General features: G+C 45.8%; 1 protein-coding gene across 2 annotated transcripts in view; it reads left to right on the top strand.

Moving 5' to 3' along the window:
- abl1 (c-abl oncogene 1, non-receptor tyrosine kinase) overlaps positions 1–17,705 on the top strand; it is a 34,716-nt gene extending 17,011 nt beyond the window's left edge. The window contains exons 1-11 of one of the 2 annotated variants that reach the window (XM_080017383.1): positions 672–815; positions 5,604–5,768; positions 7,737–8,032; positions 9,322–9,594; positions 10,305–10,389; positions 10,496–10,673; positions 13,020–13,204; positions 13,295–13,447; positions 13,548–13,637; positions 13,730–13,858; positions 14,449–17,705. In XM_080017383.1, coding sequence (XP_079873509.1) covers positions 731–815; positions 5,604–5,768; positions 7,737–8,032; positions 9,322–9,594; positions 10,305–10,389; positions 10,496–10,673; positions 13,020–13,204; positions 13,295–13,447; positions 13,548–13,637; positions 13,730–13,858; positions 14,449–16,088 — 3,279 coding nt within the window. In that variant the 5' untranslated portion in view covers positions 672–730 and the 3' untranslated portion in view covers positions 16,089–17,705. Of the gene's footprint in view, positions 1–671; positions 816–5,603; positions 5,769–7,736; positions 8,033–9,321; positions 9,595–10,304; positions 10,390–10,495; positions 10,674–13,019; positions 13,205–13,294; positions 13,448–13,547; positions 13,638–13,729; positions 13,859–14,448 lie in introns of those variants that run through there. The other variant, XM_080017384.1, reaches the window with a different exon arrangement.
- The last annotated feature ends 262 nt before the right edge of the window (positions 17,706–17,967 follow it).

Here is a 17,967-nt window from a genome sequence, read left to right as displayed (position 1 = left end):
TGTTAGTCTGCTTTTTTTTTTTTTCTCTACCTCCTTGTAAGTGTGTGTTCGGGGGGAGGTGGGAGGGCCTAGCCAGCTGATGTCATTGAGTGCAGCGGGCTGAGGCTGAAAGGGGCCCTTTGTTGGCAGCTTGTAGCACGAGCGAGTCCCTGCGCTTCGGACACACTCAGGCGAGGGGACGGGGAGAGAGGAATGGCAGTGTTCGCTCCGCTCTGCTGCCCACTCCGCTGACACATCCGCCCGCTCGGCACGCTTCCCCCGCCCGGCCCCCCCCTCCCCCTCTCCCCCTCAGAAAAGCCCCCCACCCCCCTCCGCTCTTTTGGCCCTTTCCCCGCGGCGTACCGGACGCGGCGCTCACCGAAGCCCGGACGGAAAACAAAATGGAGCTGCGCGGAGCGGGGAGTTTGTAGACTTTGCCGGACGGAGTGGCGTCCGCTGTGGTGTTTCGAGCAGAGACGGGAGTGGAGAGGGTGGGTGGGTGGGGGGGGGGCGGCGGGCGAGGCGAACGCAGCTGGACGGGACGGCGTGAAGAAGGCTTCCACATGCCAGCGCGCCGTTAAGGCTTTGTTCCCTATGCGCTTCCATCCGTTTTTTCATGTGATCGGCGTTTTCTCCCTCGTAGGAAGAAAACATTGGAGTGACATTGGATTTCGTGAGGGTCTTTTTCTTTGTTTTCTTTTTTTTTTTTTTTTTTTTTTTTTTTTTCCAAGCGGGAAGTGAAAGAAAGCAAATGAAAATGTTGGAGATTTGCCTGAAATTGGTGGGGTGTAAATCTAAGAAAGGCCTCTCGTCCTCCGCCAGCTGTTACTTGGAAGGTAAGAATACTTTTGGGAAGCGGTTTCTGTGGAGTCATACTGGGATGTTTGCCGTTTTAAGTTTGCTTTTGGAGGATGAACGTCCCGGAGAAACGGGAGACCACAAAAAGTGGATTACAAAAATCGGAGGGAGGGGGTGGGGGGTGGGGTGGGGTGTATAGAAGGTGAGCAATCTGCGTGAAGCTTCGGCGGTTTCTTTGCTCTGGAAAGTGCAATAGGGGGAGGAGAGAGCGAGAGCGCAGGGGAGGGCGAGGGTGAGGGAGGCTAGACACACTGGCTAGCTATGGGGAAAAGAAGTGGAAAAACAGAGGAAGAGGAGAATACAAGGAAATCTGAATCCCGGCCATATCCCACTTCATTCTTGTTTATGAGGAGCGGGTATCAGATCACAGCCATCTCCACTCCTTCCTGACCTTCTCTCCCTCAGTCCTGCTGTTCTTTCAAATGCGGGGACCTAGACGGTTTGGGGAATAATCCAGACAAGTGTTTCTTTTTGTGCCGCACGCATGGCAGGTGAATTATTTTCCGTTATTTCAAAACTAGCTTTGGATCACTCCTGCTCAGCTATGTGGTAAATGACATTTTCCTGCCTTCATTGAATCGCTGATGATTACCGAGAAATCCAGGACATATTGAACTTGGACATGTCGCGGGAATAATTGATTTGTTGTGGTGACCTCAGTCAATGTCTTTGATGTGCCAAAGATTGTGCAACCAAATGGTTTAAATAGAGCAAATAGCTCTGTGAGATGACCATGGCCAGGAGCTTCCAGTAAACACTCAGATTTCACATAATTGAATGCAACGGAAGTTTAATCATTAGGTCCTCCAATGAGATAAAACACACACACACACACACACACGCACAATAAGAAGGCAAACAAGCAAGGAAAGGTGCAATGAAGGCAAAAAAAGGTAAGTGTTTCAAAATAAAAGACAAAACAAAATTGCATGAAAAGAACAATCAATTTCAGCTCCATTTAAAATGAAGACGAATTAAAAAAAACGTAACTGAAAATATACGTTTTTAGCATTCCCATGGGAAATTCCCTCATTTTTAATATTCCTGGTCAAGAGTTCCAGAATCAGACAAGGGTTTTATTTTGTAATTGAGGACGATCCTAAGCCATCAAGAGCTTTGTGTACCAGTTGAAGTTTAAAATAAATTCTAAAGGATACCCAGAGCCAATGCAATGTATCTCAAACTGGAGTGATATGCTGTTACTTTCTTGTTTTTGTTCAAAGTCTTGTCAAATAGCTGTCGAGTTCTGGATTGAAGCCTCTCAACATACTTTTAAGGAAGGCCAGCCAAAGGGGCATTGTGGTAACCCAATCTGCTTGTAATAAACACACAAGTGAACTTTTCAGCGTCTTTCTGGCCAAGGAAGGGTAATACTTTGACAAGGTTGTATTTATGTAGGAATTGAAACTTAAATGGGAATCTCAAATAACACCCAGACTCGTTACTTGTGAATTAATCCCCGGGATTCAGGTTTCCAAGTGGCTTCTGTTTTGGATTTGGACCAACCAAAAGGGATTCCTGTCTGGTCTTCATTTTGCTGTGATTTGATGGCTTGCACGATTTGACTCTACAGAAATATATAGTGGTGTATCGATTGCATGGCTGTGGAAGCGTCCGACATGTTCTCTGATATCACCTCACGGAAGCGTGTCAAGTAAGAAAAGCAAGGCACCGGGAGACCTTCCTTGTGCAACACCAGAAGTTATATCATGTTTATTTGAAACACAATGTCCAAGTCATCAAACATGAATGAAGTGCTGAACCATTTCAGGACACAGTCAGAGGGACCAGAATATTATGGTCGATAAATGAGTGTGGTGTGAAGTGCTGCACCCATGTCCAAAAGAACCAGAATTCCGACCTTTTGGCCGTCCGTGCTAAGCCTTAAGACATTGACTATTTTGGTGAGAACAATTTTGGAGCCGTGATTGGCTCTGAAACCTGACTGAAACCTCTCCAGGATGTTGTTTTCATTTAGCAAGTTGTAACTTTGGTTAAAATTGAAGGTTGTGAAAGGTTCAATGTTGATATGCCAGCGGCCAAAAGCTATACTTATATTATACATGTGTACACGTTTGTGTGTACTGTGTATAGACTCTAGCTGAATTCTATAACTTTGTTAGTGTTCCGTTTTTCTTTTATTTAGAACGATGCCTTGTGTAACACTTATAACTTGCATGTCAAAGATAACCTTTTTCAATGTTTAACACTTAACTTCTGAAAGCTTCGACAGTTAAGGGGGAATCTATACTCGCAGGCTTCCAAACTAGGTCATAACACCAGAGCCCACGTGACTCCTGGCATTCCTATTGCACTACTTGAGGCTGTGCTGAACACTGTCAAATATGCCTAAACAGTGGTCTGACCCTTTATATCTGGCGACCGGTGCTGAAAACAAAGTGTTGTGAGAGCATTCGCGACTCACGGCCCGAGGGGATGTGTGGCTCGAATTGAGAACTCTCTTTTCCATGAGCCCATAATTCACCGTTGTGAAGTGGAACTAGACACTGTGCTCTTTTCTTCATTTAAGCCTCGGTTCACATGTGGAACCGAGGTTCCTTTTATGTTTTGTAGCACCGTGCTGCTGTGAGTTTTGATTGTATACTGCTCATAAAAAATGCTATCATGGCTATGGATACCTCATGCGTTCCTTTCATATTTAATCATTTTGAGTGTTCCAGTGATGAAGCCAGGGTATGCTGCAATTTCTTTTTCTCTGGAAAATTGCGGCTCTCGCCCTTGCCTTTCCCTTCCCTGTTTTTCTTTTGCTCTCGCAGACTTTTATTTACTTTTTCGTGTGACTTTGATTTTTGCCCTCTCTGATTGCATGTTACCCGGGTGCATGTGTCAGTGTGCCGTCACCCTCTCACAAAGGACTGCGGTATGTGTGTGGGCAGTAAAAAAGGACATGTGTGGCGTGGGCTGTTCTAGTGCGCTGCCCACACACTTAACGACTCAGTGAACCTCAGCACAAACGTGCTTCATTTTTTGCTTATTACGCTGCATCTCAACTCTGTGACTAGCAGTTGCCCAGCCCTAATAATAGCATACTTATCAGGTACAGGATCATCAGACTCTCAGTCTGACTAATCACATTATTTGCTTACAGGCCCTGCACTCCATACTGTGTAAACTCATAGAGGAGGTATAAGGTTGTTACACACAAATAACTAACACTCATTTGTGCGATTTTTGCCCAATCTTTCCAGGCAGTTTAGGGAGACCATGCAGAATAGACTGTTTAGTCTTTTGATTTTCAACAACAGTTTGCTTTTGTATTTTTATGTCCTAATGCCCATGTTTTAATATTGGTATTTTAACATTAAACCTCTGGATTTTTCTTAGATTTTCACACCAAAGAAGCACTCGGTTGCTTTCTTTTTCTGGGTAAAGGATGATATATATTTTTATTTAATTCTGAGTTTCGAATGAGACCAGTGTCTTTTTGGTCTCAATATTACTCTTGGATTTTAGACTCACTCTTCCCCACAAATGAATAAATATGATATGATAAAACCAAGCACCAGTCAGTTGTGTCTTAATATCCCCCTTTAATTCCAGCGCCGCCCAGGAGTCTAAAGTTGCATGCAGACTCACATCAAAACAGAAAATAGACTCATTTAGATAAAAAAAATGAATAAAAAGACATTATCAGAGTTTTGATGGCGGTGTGTGAAAACCTGCAGATTGAACTCTTCTCCAGTTTGCAAACAGTTTGCAGACCTGCTCGTAGTCACAGTTGTTCCAAATATCACATGGCTGGTAGCGTCACGGTGGATCAGCCGGGAGGCAGCGTTCAACTTTACTTTCAAATTAATTTCCTCATGGTACCGCTGTGAGTACACTTCGTATTGAGTGTAGTCAACAACAATGCTCTGGGACTGTGTGTGTGTGTGTGTGTGTGTGTGTGTGTGTGTGCCTCCTTAAATGCTTCTGTTACTGAAGATAACAATGCCCTTCTTTATTTAAATTATATTTTATTTGCTCTTCCCCTTTTGCTGGCTTCTTGTTTTTCCCATCTTCTTTCTGCTTTTCAGGTTATTAAACATGTTTCCTTACATTCAAGTACAGTCTACCATTGGCATAACTACAGGCGATCTGTCACTTTGAATGCTTAGGTTCTCTGTGTTCTCCTAAATAAATTGAGAGAACAGTGACAAAGCTGTTTATGTTCAGTGTTCTTACCAGGTCCTTGAAGTGTTTGAATTTGCGCCTCAGAAATGTAACTAATGGAATACCTTGGAAATATGGCCCCTTTTGTGCTTAAGTGCCTGAAAAGTCCTTGAAAAAAAAAACCACGGTCATTGAAAACCTGCGATATTCCCTCTGGTGGTGTTATTCATATCGTAACCTATTAAAGATTTTCCAGGATCACTTTAACGACATAGACGATGCAGGGAAACGAGCATTTAATACATCATGGTTGGAAATAGATACTTATATTAGTAGATGATGATGAGATTAATAATAAATATATACAGTTTATAGATAATAGATATACTAATATAAGAAAAGACAATGAAACTACGATTATATTTTATTCGATGAGGATCACATTGGAAATGTATTATATGTGTTTTACATGAAAAAGTTGTGCTTAAAAGGGCCTTGAATAAAAATGTTGTAATGCTAGAATGAACCCTGTACGACGCTCACCTGCATGACATCTCCAGGTGCTTGCCTTTTGGCTGAGAGCGTTGATCTCAGTTCCGCTCAACACGGCTCATGAACTCTGCGGCGCGACGCTCTCCCTCTTGCCTTTGCAGAAGCTCTCCAGAGACCGGACTTTGAGCCCCAGGGGCTGACGGAAGCGGCTCGCTGGAATTCCAAGGAGAACCTATTGGCCGGACCCAGCGAAAATGACCCGAACCTCTTCGTCGCCCTCTATGACTTTGTCGCCAGCGGTGACAACACCCTCAGCATCACTAAAGGTGAGTGGAGAGGATGACTCTCTCCGTCACTGCTGTCGTACAAATGGACCCACTTGGTCTTTGGAGTACAGCCATCATCTACATCAAACTACATAGTGGAATAAAATGCTTTTTTTTTTTTTTTTTCCTTTCACGCTCCAACTTTCCAAAGCTTTATGACATAATTATTTGTGTAGTCGTGAGGCCAGTTTTTATACCAGAAGAATGCAGTTTCAATCCCAAATAGTACTCTGTTTAAATTATCATTGATGGAATAGAGACAAAAACAGTTGCTATTGCATGATCAGACGGTCTCCCTCCCCTCTCTCCATCTGTTATGCATACTTTTACATAAAGATCATTGTTAACCCCCCCCCCCCCCAATGGAATCAAGTTAGGCATGAAAAGGCAGACATTTATGACCTCAGCATCTTGTTTTGTTTGTTCGATAGCATTTCTACCTAAAACAAAAAGTAATGCCGAAACCCGATTAAAGCTGCAGGCCATATTTAGTGATTTTAGCCGAGCTCCTTTGAAAAGCAGCTGATAACTGATCGCCAGCTGAGTCTCCTGATCTGTCATGACATGTTGTGTTCAAACACTCCCTCTGAGATTATTACTATTGACATCTTTTCTCATTACTTTGACTTGGTGCAGACCAAGCTGCGTTATTCACAGCGATACGATTCGTATGCTCGTGCGACGCTCGTGCAACCATTTCTACGAAGAACCAGACAGCCCCAATGGTGTTTGGATTTCTGATTTGTCTCACTGTGATTTCACAATGACGGGCTGACACAAGTGTTTTTTTTGGGGGTTTTTTCTCTCCACCACCACCAAATTATTTAGGACAAGCGAAGGCTTATTTATTTATTTTTTTTACTTTTTCCATTGTAATGGAGCGCATCACAGAATAAACTAAAATTCTGGCTCCACTGTACGACCTTGTAACTGCATAGTTTAAAGTTATTTCTTTTTTTTTTATATTTAATTTGTTGAAGGGGGTTACACAGAAAGATAGAGTAAGCATTTGGCACGGCGACTTTAAAGCAGTAGATTCTGAGCTCTTTGTGTATAGTTTACAGTAAAACGTGCTATTAAAGGTTCTATCGTGCTCACTAATGTAGAAATTAGAAACTGATTGTCATTGACATCACCAAAAAACAAATGTTTCCGTGTCTTCGTAATGAAGCTCCAGCTCCTTCAAAATGCCGTTATCAGTTGACAATTTTGAGTCGTGATCCGTCAAACACCTAAAGGGGGCATCAGGCTCTCGGAGGTCGGTTATGGCAACAGATCTTAAAAAAAGTTGAATTTCTCGGCTTGAGAAAATTAAAAGTATGCGAAATAATTGACGTGTTGTGTGAGGTAATGATATTGACAAATCTGGTTTGAGTTCTTATCACTAAAGTACTAGTACTCATTGATATGTCAGCACTGAGCCACTGCCTCCTAATCAGTTTAACATCTCACACAATGACCAGTGGAAAGATAAAGCCCTTGGGCTTCCCCCCAAATTGAGTAAACTTGACTTAAGCTGCATTGGATTCCTGCACGTCTGCCTCAGCAATCTAAGGCGTAAAAATGGAGCTGTGGTTTTGTTAAAACCAGAATTCTTTTTTTTTTTTTTTATTCCGTGCCATGGAGATACGGAGATGACACCAGAGGTTTGAGACTCACTCGTTCAGACAAATGGCATGCACGCGGAACGCTGCAAAGAAAACCAGGCGCTCGTACGACTGACTAACTCATTCGATATTCGGCAGAATATTTGGAGTGGTGAGGTCATCCTGTGCATCAGAAAGTCATGACTCTTCTAGGAATGTTCGTTCAAGCTCAGCTCAAAAAGTTAAAAAAAAAACCAGAAAATATTGACATGCACACAGAAAATAACCACACGCCCGCCCTCGGGCCTAAACACTGTTTGCAAATGTCCCTTCCCCTCTCGCCCCAAATGTTCACGCCGATGTCCCCGTTGGTCCTGACTAGGGGAGAAGCTGCGCGTCCTGGGGTACAACCACAACGGTGAGTGGTGCGAAGCGCAGACCAAAAATGGCCAGGGCTGGGTGCCCTCCAACTACATCACCCCTGTCAACAGCCTGGAGAAGCACAGCTGGTACCACGGCCCCGTGTCCCGCAACGCCGCCGAGTACCTGCTCAGCTCCGGCATCAACGGGAGCTTCCTGGTCCGCGAGAGCGAGAGCAGCCCCGGCCAGAGGTCCATCTCCCTGCGCTACGAGGGCAGGGTCTACCACTACAGGATCAACACGGCGTCGGACGGCAAAGTACGCAAGAAAACACACTTTTTAATTTAAATTATTCTTTTATTTTCATAGAGTATGCCCCCATTCTTCCCCAACGGCGGCATTTGAAGGATAAACCAACCAATCGGGCATTAGTGGTAACCCCTTGTTGTTTTTATTTATTATTATTTTTTTTAATCAGTTTTATCCCACAGGTACATTTACATATACTCGGAATTTGTTCTGGTGAGGTTTGGTGGATTTCTCCACAGAAAAGGAAAAAAAAAAAAAAAAAAGCTGGTTGGCAAGTTTTGTGCTTAAAATAATCAAACTCTGTCTTGTTTACAACAACTTTTGTTTTCAGTTGCTTACAGAGGTCATACTCAAACCTCCTAATGCGACAAAATGTTTTTCCGTGGGCTCTCCGCTGAACCACCTGAGGTGAACGGAGAACAAGAGCAGTGTGCTGCGTATCTGGAGGAACGCCAGGCATCGCAGGAATGCCCCAAACCTTCGCTCTTGCTGCTCCCTGACCAGGAGGCCGGCCATATGCTAAAACATGCATCTACACAGGAAGTGGAAGACATGTTGTCAAAATCGCAAAGCTTCCGGAGTATTTTATAGGCTCGGTATAATAAACTTGCCCTGATAGCTCTGAAGTTTTGTTTTGAACCCTCCGCGGCCCGGAATCATGGCGTGAAAGTCAGCTCCTGCTTTTGGGACCTTTTTGTGGCCCGGTTTAACACCCTATCGCTAAGGATTTGGATAATGACGGACGTTGAAAATCCCCCCCAGGCCAAGTTAATGTTTAACAGTTTCCACGTCGCAATCCTACAACCTGCTTAAAGAACCCGTTTATGAGTAAAGAAATAAAGTGTAAGTGTTCACCGAGCAGTGGCAGAGGAATATGCGAGAGTTATGTAAGAGCCGGACAATGGAAAAGCCTGTGTTCAGTCAGCTCTGAGCGGTCGTCCTTCCTCCACGAGCCGCCTGACAAAGGCCTTTCAGAGGGCGAGAACGCAAATGCTTTACGGCGCTAATCATTTAAACCGCCGATATTTACTATTCTGTGTCCTGTTTTTCTACTTATAATAAATCCTACCGTAGTCCAGGAAATACATGATATGGACTAACTATTTTTTCCTACATCTAGGCCCCGGGTTTCACATGTAATACAATATTTGATAAAAGCAAAAAAAAAACAACGCTTTTTTTTCAGTACTATACAAGTAATAGTTATTGTGCATTTGTTATTTGTACCGAGCCACTTCCTAGTTTACAGGAACGACTTGAGGCATTGAATCTGACCTTTCAATTCCCCCGCCCCCCAGCTCTATGTGTCGTCAGAGAGCCGCTTTAACACCCTGGCTGAGCTGGTGCACCACCACTCCACGGTGGCCGACGGCCTCATCACCACACTGCACTACCCGGCACCAAAGCGCAACAAGCCCACCATCTACGGGGTCTCGCCCAACTACGACAAGTGGGAGATGGAGCGCACTGACATCACCATGAAGCACAAACTGGGAGGCGGCCAGTACGGGGAGGTCTACGAGGGGGTGTGGAAGAAGTACAGCCTCACTGTGGCCGTGAAGACGCTAAAGGTGAGGATGGATGGATGGAAATCGAAGTGTTACAGCAGCTCACATAAAAAATTAGGCCATAATGAAGTGATAAGAATACAAATAGAAAAAGAAAATTGCAATATCCAAAGAATTTGCTGAATAATTGGCAGTATACAATAAATCTCAAAATGAACGACAATAAAGAAAAATGTGAAAATATACAATTAACCTAAAAATGTACAATCAACAATGAAAATAAACAACAAATCGACAGGACACCAGGAGAATAAAACAATAAGCACTAAAAATTGGCAATATACAATACATGTTTAACAATGGCTGTAAGAAATCAAAGACGAAAATAGCCTGAAAAAATGAATGAGTAGAATTTGGCAATGTACAATAAGTTCAAGAGGTTATTTGTCACATACATATACATACGGTCATACATATAAACCTCAAAAGTAATGATCAACAATAAAATAAACCCTACAATAAACGAGAATCACCTAAAAATGACGTACTTAAGATTGCGGCCGGTTTGTTGATTTCATTCTCTGTCCGAGCTTTCTTCAAATTTTCAGTCAAGCGTCTGTGAAGCAGTGTGTGACGACAGAAGGGAACTTGAACTGCGGTTCCCAAGTTGCATCCCTTTGGTGGATTCTGCCGCCACCTGCCGGTCAACCCTGGTAACTGCGGGTTGTTACTCAAGGAACCCACACTGACTCGTCCCTTCCCTTTCTGTCCAGGAGGATACGATGGAGGTGGAGGAGTTCCTCAAAGAGGCCGCCGTGATGAAAGAAATCAAACACCCCAATCTGGTGCAGTTACTGGGTATGTTTGTGTCGGAACGCCACGTTTCTGGATTCGAAGTACGAAGCGACGGCTCAGATTTTTGTGACCACACCGTTTGTTTTTGTTTTGTTTGTCTGTTTTCCAGGGGTGTGCACGCGGGAGCCGCCGTTCTACATCATCACAGAGTTCATGACCCACGGCAACCTCCTCGACTACCTGAGGGAGTGCAACAGGGAGGAGGTCAACGCCGTGGTGCTACTCTACATGGCCACGCAGATCTCCTCTGCCATGGAATACCTGGAGAGAAAGAACTTCATCCACAGGTGGGTGCGGCCACGGCTGACCATTATTTAAAAGGTCATCAATATTGACTCTTTGTTAACCCTAGAATGCTTGTTTTTATTCTTTCTGTCTATCGATAAGTCGATCGGAAATGAGCCAGATGTTTTAAAAATATTATTTCAAGAAATTATGTATAAATTTAAAACATATTCTATGTATAGACGCTTTATAAAAATAAAATCAGAAAAACAGCAATTCCTTATGTGAAGGTGTTTTGGTGATGTTGTAGTTGTTTCTCAATTTTTTAAAATAAAATAATAATAATAATTAATATGTAAAAAAAAACAACTGAGAAATAGAAACAAAACAAATGCTATGCCGGGTCGCTCTATGTATCCGGTGCCCTCTCTCTCGACTTCCTTCCCCAACTCTTCCGTCGTCCTGTTTTGATGGCATTTGCGCTTCTTTCCTTCTCTTTTTTGCAAGGCTTGGGGGGGGGGGGGGGGGGGCATTTATGTGAAGGCGAGCCGTGTCGGAACGCGGCTCACCTTTGTTCCGGCACGTTCCGCTGCTCTGAGGTGCCGATGTGATTTAGAGGTGACTTATATTTGCTTCGGGATCTGCCTCTTAATTTTTTTTCCCCGACCTGTCAAGACGCGCCGGGAGGATCGGTTGCACGCAAACCTCGACGCCGCCTCCGCTGTTGCTTCATTCGGAAGTTTAGAAGCGCCACCGAGTAGCCAGCCCGCGTGGTAAAAGGCTCACGTACTCCCAGCTAATAAAGCAGCCGTTCTTTACTGCTTTAATGAACGTTTCGTTTCTTCCGTTTTTTTTTTTTTTTTTAATGATGGCATTTCGTCCAGATCCAAAAGCAGCCTAACGAGCAGGGGGTTCACTCTTCACTGCCCCTAATTAATTCTCTGTTCCAACCATTAAATTGTGCTCCTCTCGGTGTGATAGAAGTCCAAAGAGCCTTAAAGCAACTGGATCCTAATAAATGCGCAGGTCTTGACAAGCTTGGTTCTCACTTTCTCAACTTAGTAGTAGACTTTATAGCGGAACCTCTGACTCATATTTTTGAACTTGAAAGGGGGGGGGGGGATCCCTCAGTTGTTAATAACCACAGGTCAATCTCTAAATGGTGTGTTTTAGCTGAAGTCCTCGAAAAGTTCGTTAGCGAACAACTTACAGAACTTTTCGACACAAACGGTATTATATCTCAACACCGAACAATTACCGTGGTCGTGGTGAATGACTTTATTGAGGCACTGGACAGCAAAAAACGCCATGCAGCTCTTTTTATTGATTTATCCAAGGCTTTTGACACAGTTGACTATGTCACCTTGAGGGATAGACTCTACAGGGTGCACCTTTCAGGCCGTGCTGGATGTTGGTTTTCAGATGACTTGTCAGCGAGAACCCAATGTGTCCAGTTCGCTAGGTCTTCCCTCCTCCCTGCATCTTATTAAGGTGTGCCCCAGGGTTCCATACTCGGACCACTGCTGCTCTCCATGTATGTGAATAATCTTTGTGATAATTTCTTAAATGCTGCGTTCCATTTTTATGCAGATGATAGTTATTTGTTGCTCATCCCCTTCAGTAGTACAAACCCTCGAATTCCCACATTCTGCCTTTGATATTGTTCAGTCGCATTTAACTCAACTTTAAGTTGGTGTTAAATGCTGACAAATACAAATTCCTGCCATTTCAAAATGGCAAAGAGTTTTAACATCCGAGCTTCCTAAGATCTCAACTGCTCAAGGAGTTGAAATTGAAACGCTCACAACATATAAATGTTCATTATCGATCAGAAGTTGTCATTCAATTTACACATTGAAAACCTCGTCACCAAGCTGAAACTTAAATTGGCTTTCTTTTTTAGGATTAAATCCCAGTTCTCCCTCCAGGCAAGGAGACACTTGATTTTGGCAACTTTTTTACCTTTATTGGATTACGGCGATCTGCTATTAATGAATGCACCTGGCCAGTGCCTTAGGGAGTTGGATACTGTATACCGCTGTTAAATCAATTTTATGGGACCGTGGAAAAAAGTAAAATCGCTTCAGAAAAATGGTACCGGCTTCATAACTGTTTGTTGTTTTTTTTAGCCTTGATATTAACTTAAATTGTGTTCACTCGTTAGTAGTGTGTGATTATTGATGATTATTATGCTGCTCTCTGGGCCAGGTTACATTCTAATCTCAATGAGACCACAAGATTAGATCAATAAACCAAACGTAATCTGTAGTGACTATGAAACATCTGGATAAATAACTATTTTTTTCTATTATTTATTCTCAGTGGTGGACATCCGGATTCCACTATTAACCTCCTTCGCACATTTTTGTTCCGTCCTCAAACCCTTTCTCTCTTCCCTCCTCCTCCAGGGACCTGGCGGCCCGTAACTGTCTGGTCGGGGAGAACCACCTCGTGAAGGTCGCCGACTTCGGCCTGAGCCGCCTGATGACCGGAGACACCTACACGGCCCACGCCGGCGCCAAGTTCCCCATCAAGTGGACCGCCCCGGAGAGCCTGGCCTACAACAAGTTCTCCATCAAATCCGACGTGTGGGGTGAGTGGAAACATCCTGTCGGGGGATCGTGTGTGTTCCCGGGTTTTAACCGAGGCCAAATAAACACATCGGGCTGGTGGGCCTCCACAGCGTTCGGGGTGCTGCTGTGGGAAATCGCCACCTACGGCATGTCTCCGTACCCGGGCATCGACCTGTCGCAGGTCTACGAGCTCCTGGAGAAGGACTACCGGATGGATCGACCGGAGGGCTGCCCCGAGAAGGTCTACGAACTCATGAGAGCCTGTAAGAAAGAAAAGCAAGAAAAAATAAATAAAAAATAAGCCATTATTGTTACTCGGTGATTTTGATTTTAGGATTTTAAAGTTATTTTTGTTTCCACAAGGTTGGAAGTGGATAGCTGCAGAGCGTCCATCTTTTGCCGAGACCCACCAGGCTTTTGAAACCATGTTCCAGGAGTCCAGTATCTCGGACGGTCAGTGCTCTCCGTTCCCTACCCACTATTTAAAGTATTTGATGTGGGCGATACGTTAAAGCGTCTTTCTCTTCTCCCCTGTGTGTGTGCAGAGGTAGAGAAGGAGTTGGGGAAGAAGGGGAAGAAGGTCACACTGGGCTCCATCCAGCAGGCTCCAGAGCTGCCCACCAAGACGCGAACCTTGCGCCGGCACAGGGACAACCGAGATGGAGACAGTCCCGGTGAGACTCCACACACACACACACACACACACACACACACACACACACACACACACACACACACACACACACACACACACACACACACACACACACACACACACACACACACTCTCTGAACAACACTCCCAAACCCTTCTCATCTCGTTCAAATCGAAAAGTTTCATTTTTGAAGTATGGTGTCACCAAATCGTTCACTCCCTCTTCCGACTAGGAAAGCACTTGCACTCTGAGGACAATAATCTTGAATCAGTGATTCTCAAAGTTTTTGAACGTGTTCCACGTTCACGGAGCCCCGTTTGATACGATTTTGTCTCTGGGACCCCAATCGGAGACGATTTGTATTGTTAGATATGATTTAGTCCAAACTTCCATGCCTGTCTGTACTCGCCAGGGAGATAACAGTGAAAATAGTAATACATGCACATTCTCTAATGGTGCTAACATCTTGTAAAATAAATAATGTTGAAGTTTTACGATTGATCATTTTGCATTGAACCGCTGATCTAACTACATGTTGACAAAACGATCCTTTCAAAGATGCTTTCTGTCGCTGATTTCAATTTTTCCCTTCTTCTCCTCCTGCTCAGACCCAGTGGAGCCGGAGGTGGCCGTGTCGTCTCCGATGCTCCCCAGGAAGGAGCGCCCGAACCTGGACAGCAACCTGAACGAAGACGACCGCCTGTTGCCCAAAGACAAGGACAAAACCCGAGCCAGCGGCTTCCTCAGCCTTATCAAGAAGAAGAAAAAGAACGCCCCGGCTCCGCCGAAACGCAGCTCTTCCTTCAGAGAGATGGATATCCACCCCGAGAGGAGGGGCTTAACCCCGGACCCCCGAGATATCGACGCCTTCAATAACGGAGCCTCGCTGGCCTTTAACGACAACGCACATGGCATCCTGGGGGCCAACAACAACGGGGCGGGAAACATCACCAACGGCGCGCCCACCTACCCGGGCCCTCTCTTTCCCAGGAAGAAGGGAGCCCCCGTCATTCCTCCCCAAGGGGGCAAAGCGGCGACCACCCCGCCCAGCGAGGAGGAGCTGGTGTCCAACTCGAAGCGTTTCCTGCGCTCCTCCTCTGCCTCCAGCATGCCCCCCGGCTCGGACGGCACCGAGTGGAAGTCCGTCACCCTGCCCCGCGACCCCGCCCACCGCCACTTTGAGTCAGGCACCTTCGGGGGCAAGCCGGCTCTGCCGCGCAAGAGGGCCAGCGAGCAGAAAGGGGAGAGCGCTCCCAGGAGAGGCGCGCTCACCCCACCGCCGCGTCTGCCCAAAAAGGTGGAGGACGCCTCCGACGAGGTGTTCAAGGACACCGAGGCCAGTCCCGGGTCCAGTCCCCAGGCGCTGACGCCGAAGTTGGTCAGAAGACCGGGCCAGGGGCTGGAGAACTCCAAGACCAGCGCCCTCCAGGCGGAGCTTCTCAAACCCAACGTCTTTCCCGCTCTGGGGGCGGCCGCCGAGGAGTGCAGGGCCCGGAGGAACAAGCACAACGTGGACTCCTCGTCCGCCAAGGAAAGAGGGAAGTTCCAGAAGCCCAAGCCGGCGCCTCCTCCGCCCCCGTCTTCCAACTCCAAATCGGGCAAGGTCTCTCGAAGCCCCACGCACGAGCTCCCTTCCCCGTCACCCGGCAACGTCGACGGCAAAGCTAAGGGCTCCGAGTCCCACCGCCCGACCACGCCCATCGGCGACAGCTCCAAGAAACTGCCCCTGGGCTCCAAGCCTCAGCCGTTGAAGACCTCCGCCTCCTCCACGTCAGTGTCCAGCTCCGTTTCCAGCCAGAGCCTGGGAGGCTTCTCCTCCTTGTCCTCGCCCTCTGACCAGACCTCCCCCACCGCCCTGATTCCCCTCATGAACACCCGACGCTCCCTCCGTAAGACCGCGCCCCGGCAGCCGGCCGAGCGCACGCCCAACTCGGCGGTGACGCGGGACATGGTGCTGGAGGGCACCGAGCTCCTCCGCGCCGCCATCGGCCGCAACTCCGAGCAGACGGGCAGCCACAGCGCCGTGCTGGAGGCCGGCAAGAACCTGTCCAAGTACTGCATCAGCTACGTGGAGTCGATCCAGCAGATGAGGAACAAGTTCGCCTTCCGCGAGGCCATCAACAAGCTGGAGAGCAGCCTGCGCGAGCTGCAGATCTGCCCCGCCGCCGCCTCCGGCAGCAGCACGCAGCAGGACTTCGGCAAGCTGCTCTCCTCCGTCAAAGAGATCAGCGACATCGTTCAGAGGTAGCGCCACGGACGCAAAACTCGAACTCACGCAAACTGAGCGCGAGCGCCCGTCTCTCAGGCTGATCGCACGGACCTCTTTTTAATTTTTTTTTATTTTAAATGTGGATCACGCTGAACTCGTGTTGGCTCGCAGATAGTGGAGCACGCTACAGTGTAGGATACAAAGTTCTATGTACATGAGGAGACGCCCCAAAACACTTAATCCCGTGGTTACTGTGTGTGGGAACCAACAAATCCTTCTCGAAACGTTATCGAATGAGTTTTTATTGAATATCGAAAAGCCTTAACTATGAATGGACGTAATGTCTCTTGGTCGTAATGTGAGGCCTGGAGGGCGGGGGTCAATCAATCATGTTTGTTTCCTTATGGTTGTTTTGGTTCTTTCCTCGATGAAACTACTAGATTAAAAGCCTGTCACATTATTTTTGCCAATGACAATGTGCAAAACAACCTTAAACCTCGCAATATTTGAGGACGACTTCTAACATTCAGACTGATCTCACAAGTTTTATTTCACACCCTCGGAATTCCATGTAATTTCCCAACGCCCCTTGCTACTAATTTGGACAGTTCCTCCACGGTTTGCTATCTCTCTCTCTCTCTGCAGATCATGCGATGGGAGGGAAGATGCCAGTATTTGGTCCGAACAAGTGCCTACTGCAGTATATGTCTTCATGGAGGGACTAGGTGGAACAGACACCTATGCAAAACAGTTTTGCTTCTCTGCAGAGTTCAGCAATGAATAGTGCCAAAAACACTAGCGATGAGTTCCACGAAAAGACTTTTGACCTTACAAAGCGCAGATGTTTGACTCGGGTGGATCCGCCAATCGAACTACTGGCATATCTGATATCCACAGCAAACACCACTGCTCCCAGTACGTTATTGGAGAGGGACCAGAATGTCTTTCCCATTGTCCTTTGAATGAATATTTCCCTGTTTTGTCACTAACCTTCTCCACACACCAGCCGCACAAAGCCTTCAGTAGCAGCGAGACCTCAACGGAGCGCAGACGGAGTGTTCGTCCTGCCGCCGGTGGGAAGGGCCTCTCCGCTTTAAGAGGACAGGTTTCCATAGGAGTCACATGGTATAAATGCTGTTTCAGAGGCTATTCTACCCCAGAGAAAAAAAAAATAAATAAAGTTATGATCCTGGGGGAAACACTGGACTGAAATCAAATGTAATGATGCCTGTATGGTTACCTCTCACTTGCCAGTCTTACCAGATCAAACCTTAAAAGTGAGACCATTAGACTGCTAAGACAGAATAACTCATTCCACTGTCACGTCGTACGTTCCTTTGTGCTCGTTCCTGCGTCTGTTGTCTGATGCTGTAACTCACACCGTGTGCCCTGTCTGACTGCGAAGCCTCTGGAACCAAGTCAACCACAAGCTGCCTTGACTTCAACATGGTACTGTCGATGTTGGCTCGTTACCTTTTTTTTTTTTTTTTTTGTTTGTTTGTTTGAAACCCCTTCCCTTTACCAATAATGCCACTACTTTTCCTTTGTATCCGAGCCTCCTCACATTTTGTAGACAAATTTTGCTTCTCTTTGTAAATATTTTTTGTTTCTAGCCTTTGTGCAATTTTTGTCTCATTAAAATACAAAGCAATTGTGCTACGTGAAAGTCAAGTCTCATTCTTTGATTTTAAAAATAGACTGCGCGCACAGAGGAGGAATGTTCTGAAGAGCAATTTGGCAGAAATGTGAGCATATTGTGAAATGCAATATACTGGTAAATAAGATGAACCTAGATAACTGCACTGAAAACCAGATCAATCCGGTGCAAACTCAATCTATTACAGGCGAAACACAACACATGATGTATAATGAATTTCTGTTGAGTATTTTATTGTCATTATTAAAATCAAAATGTCAA

Source organism: Zeus faber (assembly GCF_960531495.2).
Source record: "Zeus faber genome assembly, chromosome: 17".
Classification (NCBI taxonomy): domain Eukaryota; kingdom Metazoa; phylum Chordata; class Actinopteri; order Zeiformes; family Zeidae; genus Zeus; species Zeus faber.
The sequence above is the reverse complement of the archived record's forward strand: the minus strand, read 5'-3'. Positions and strand labels throughout refer to the sequence as shown.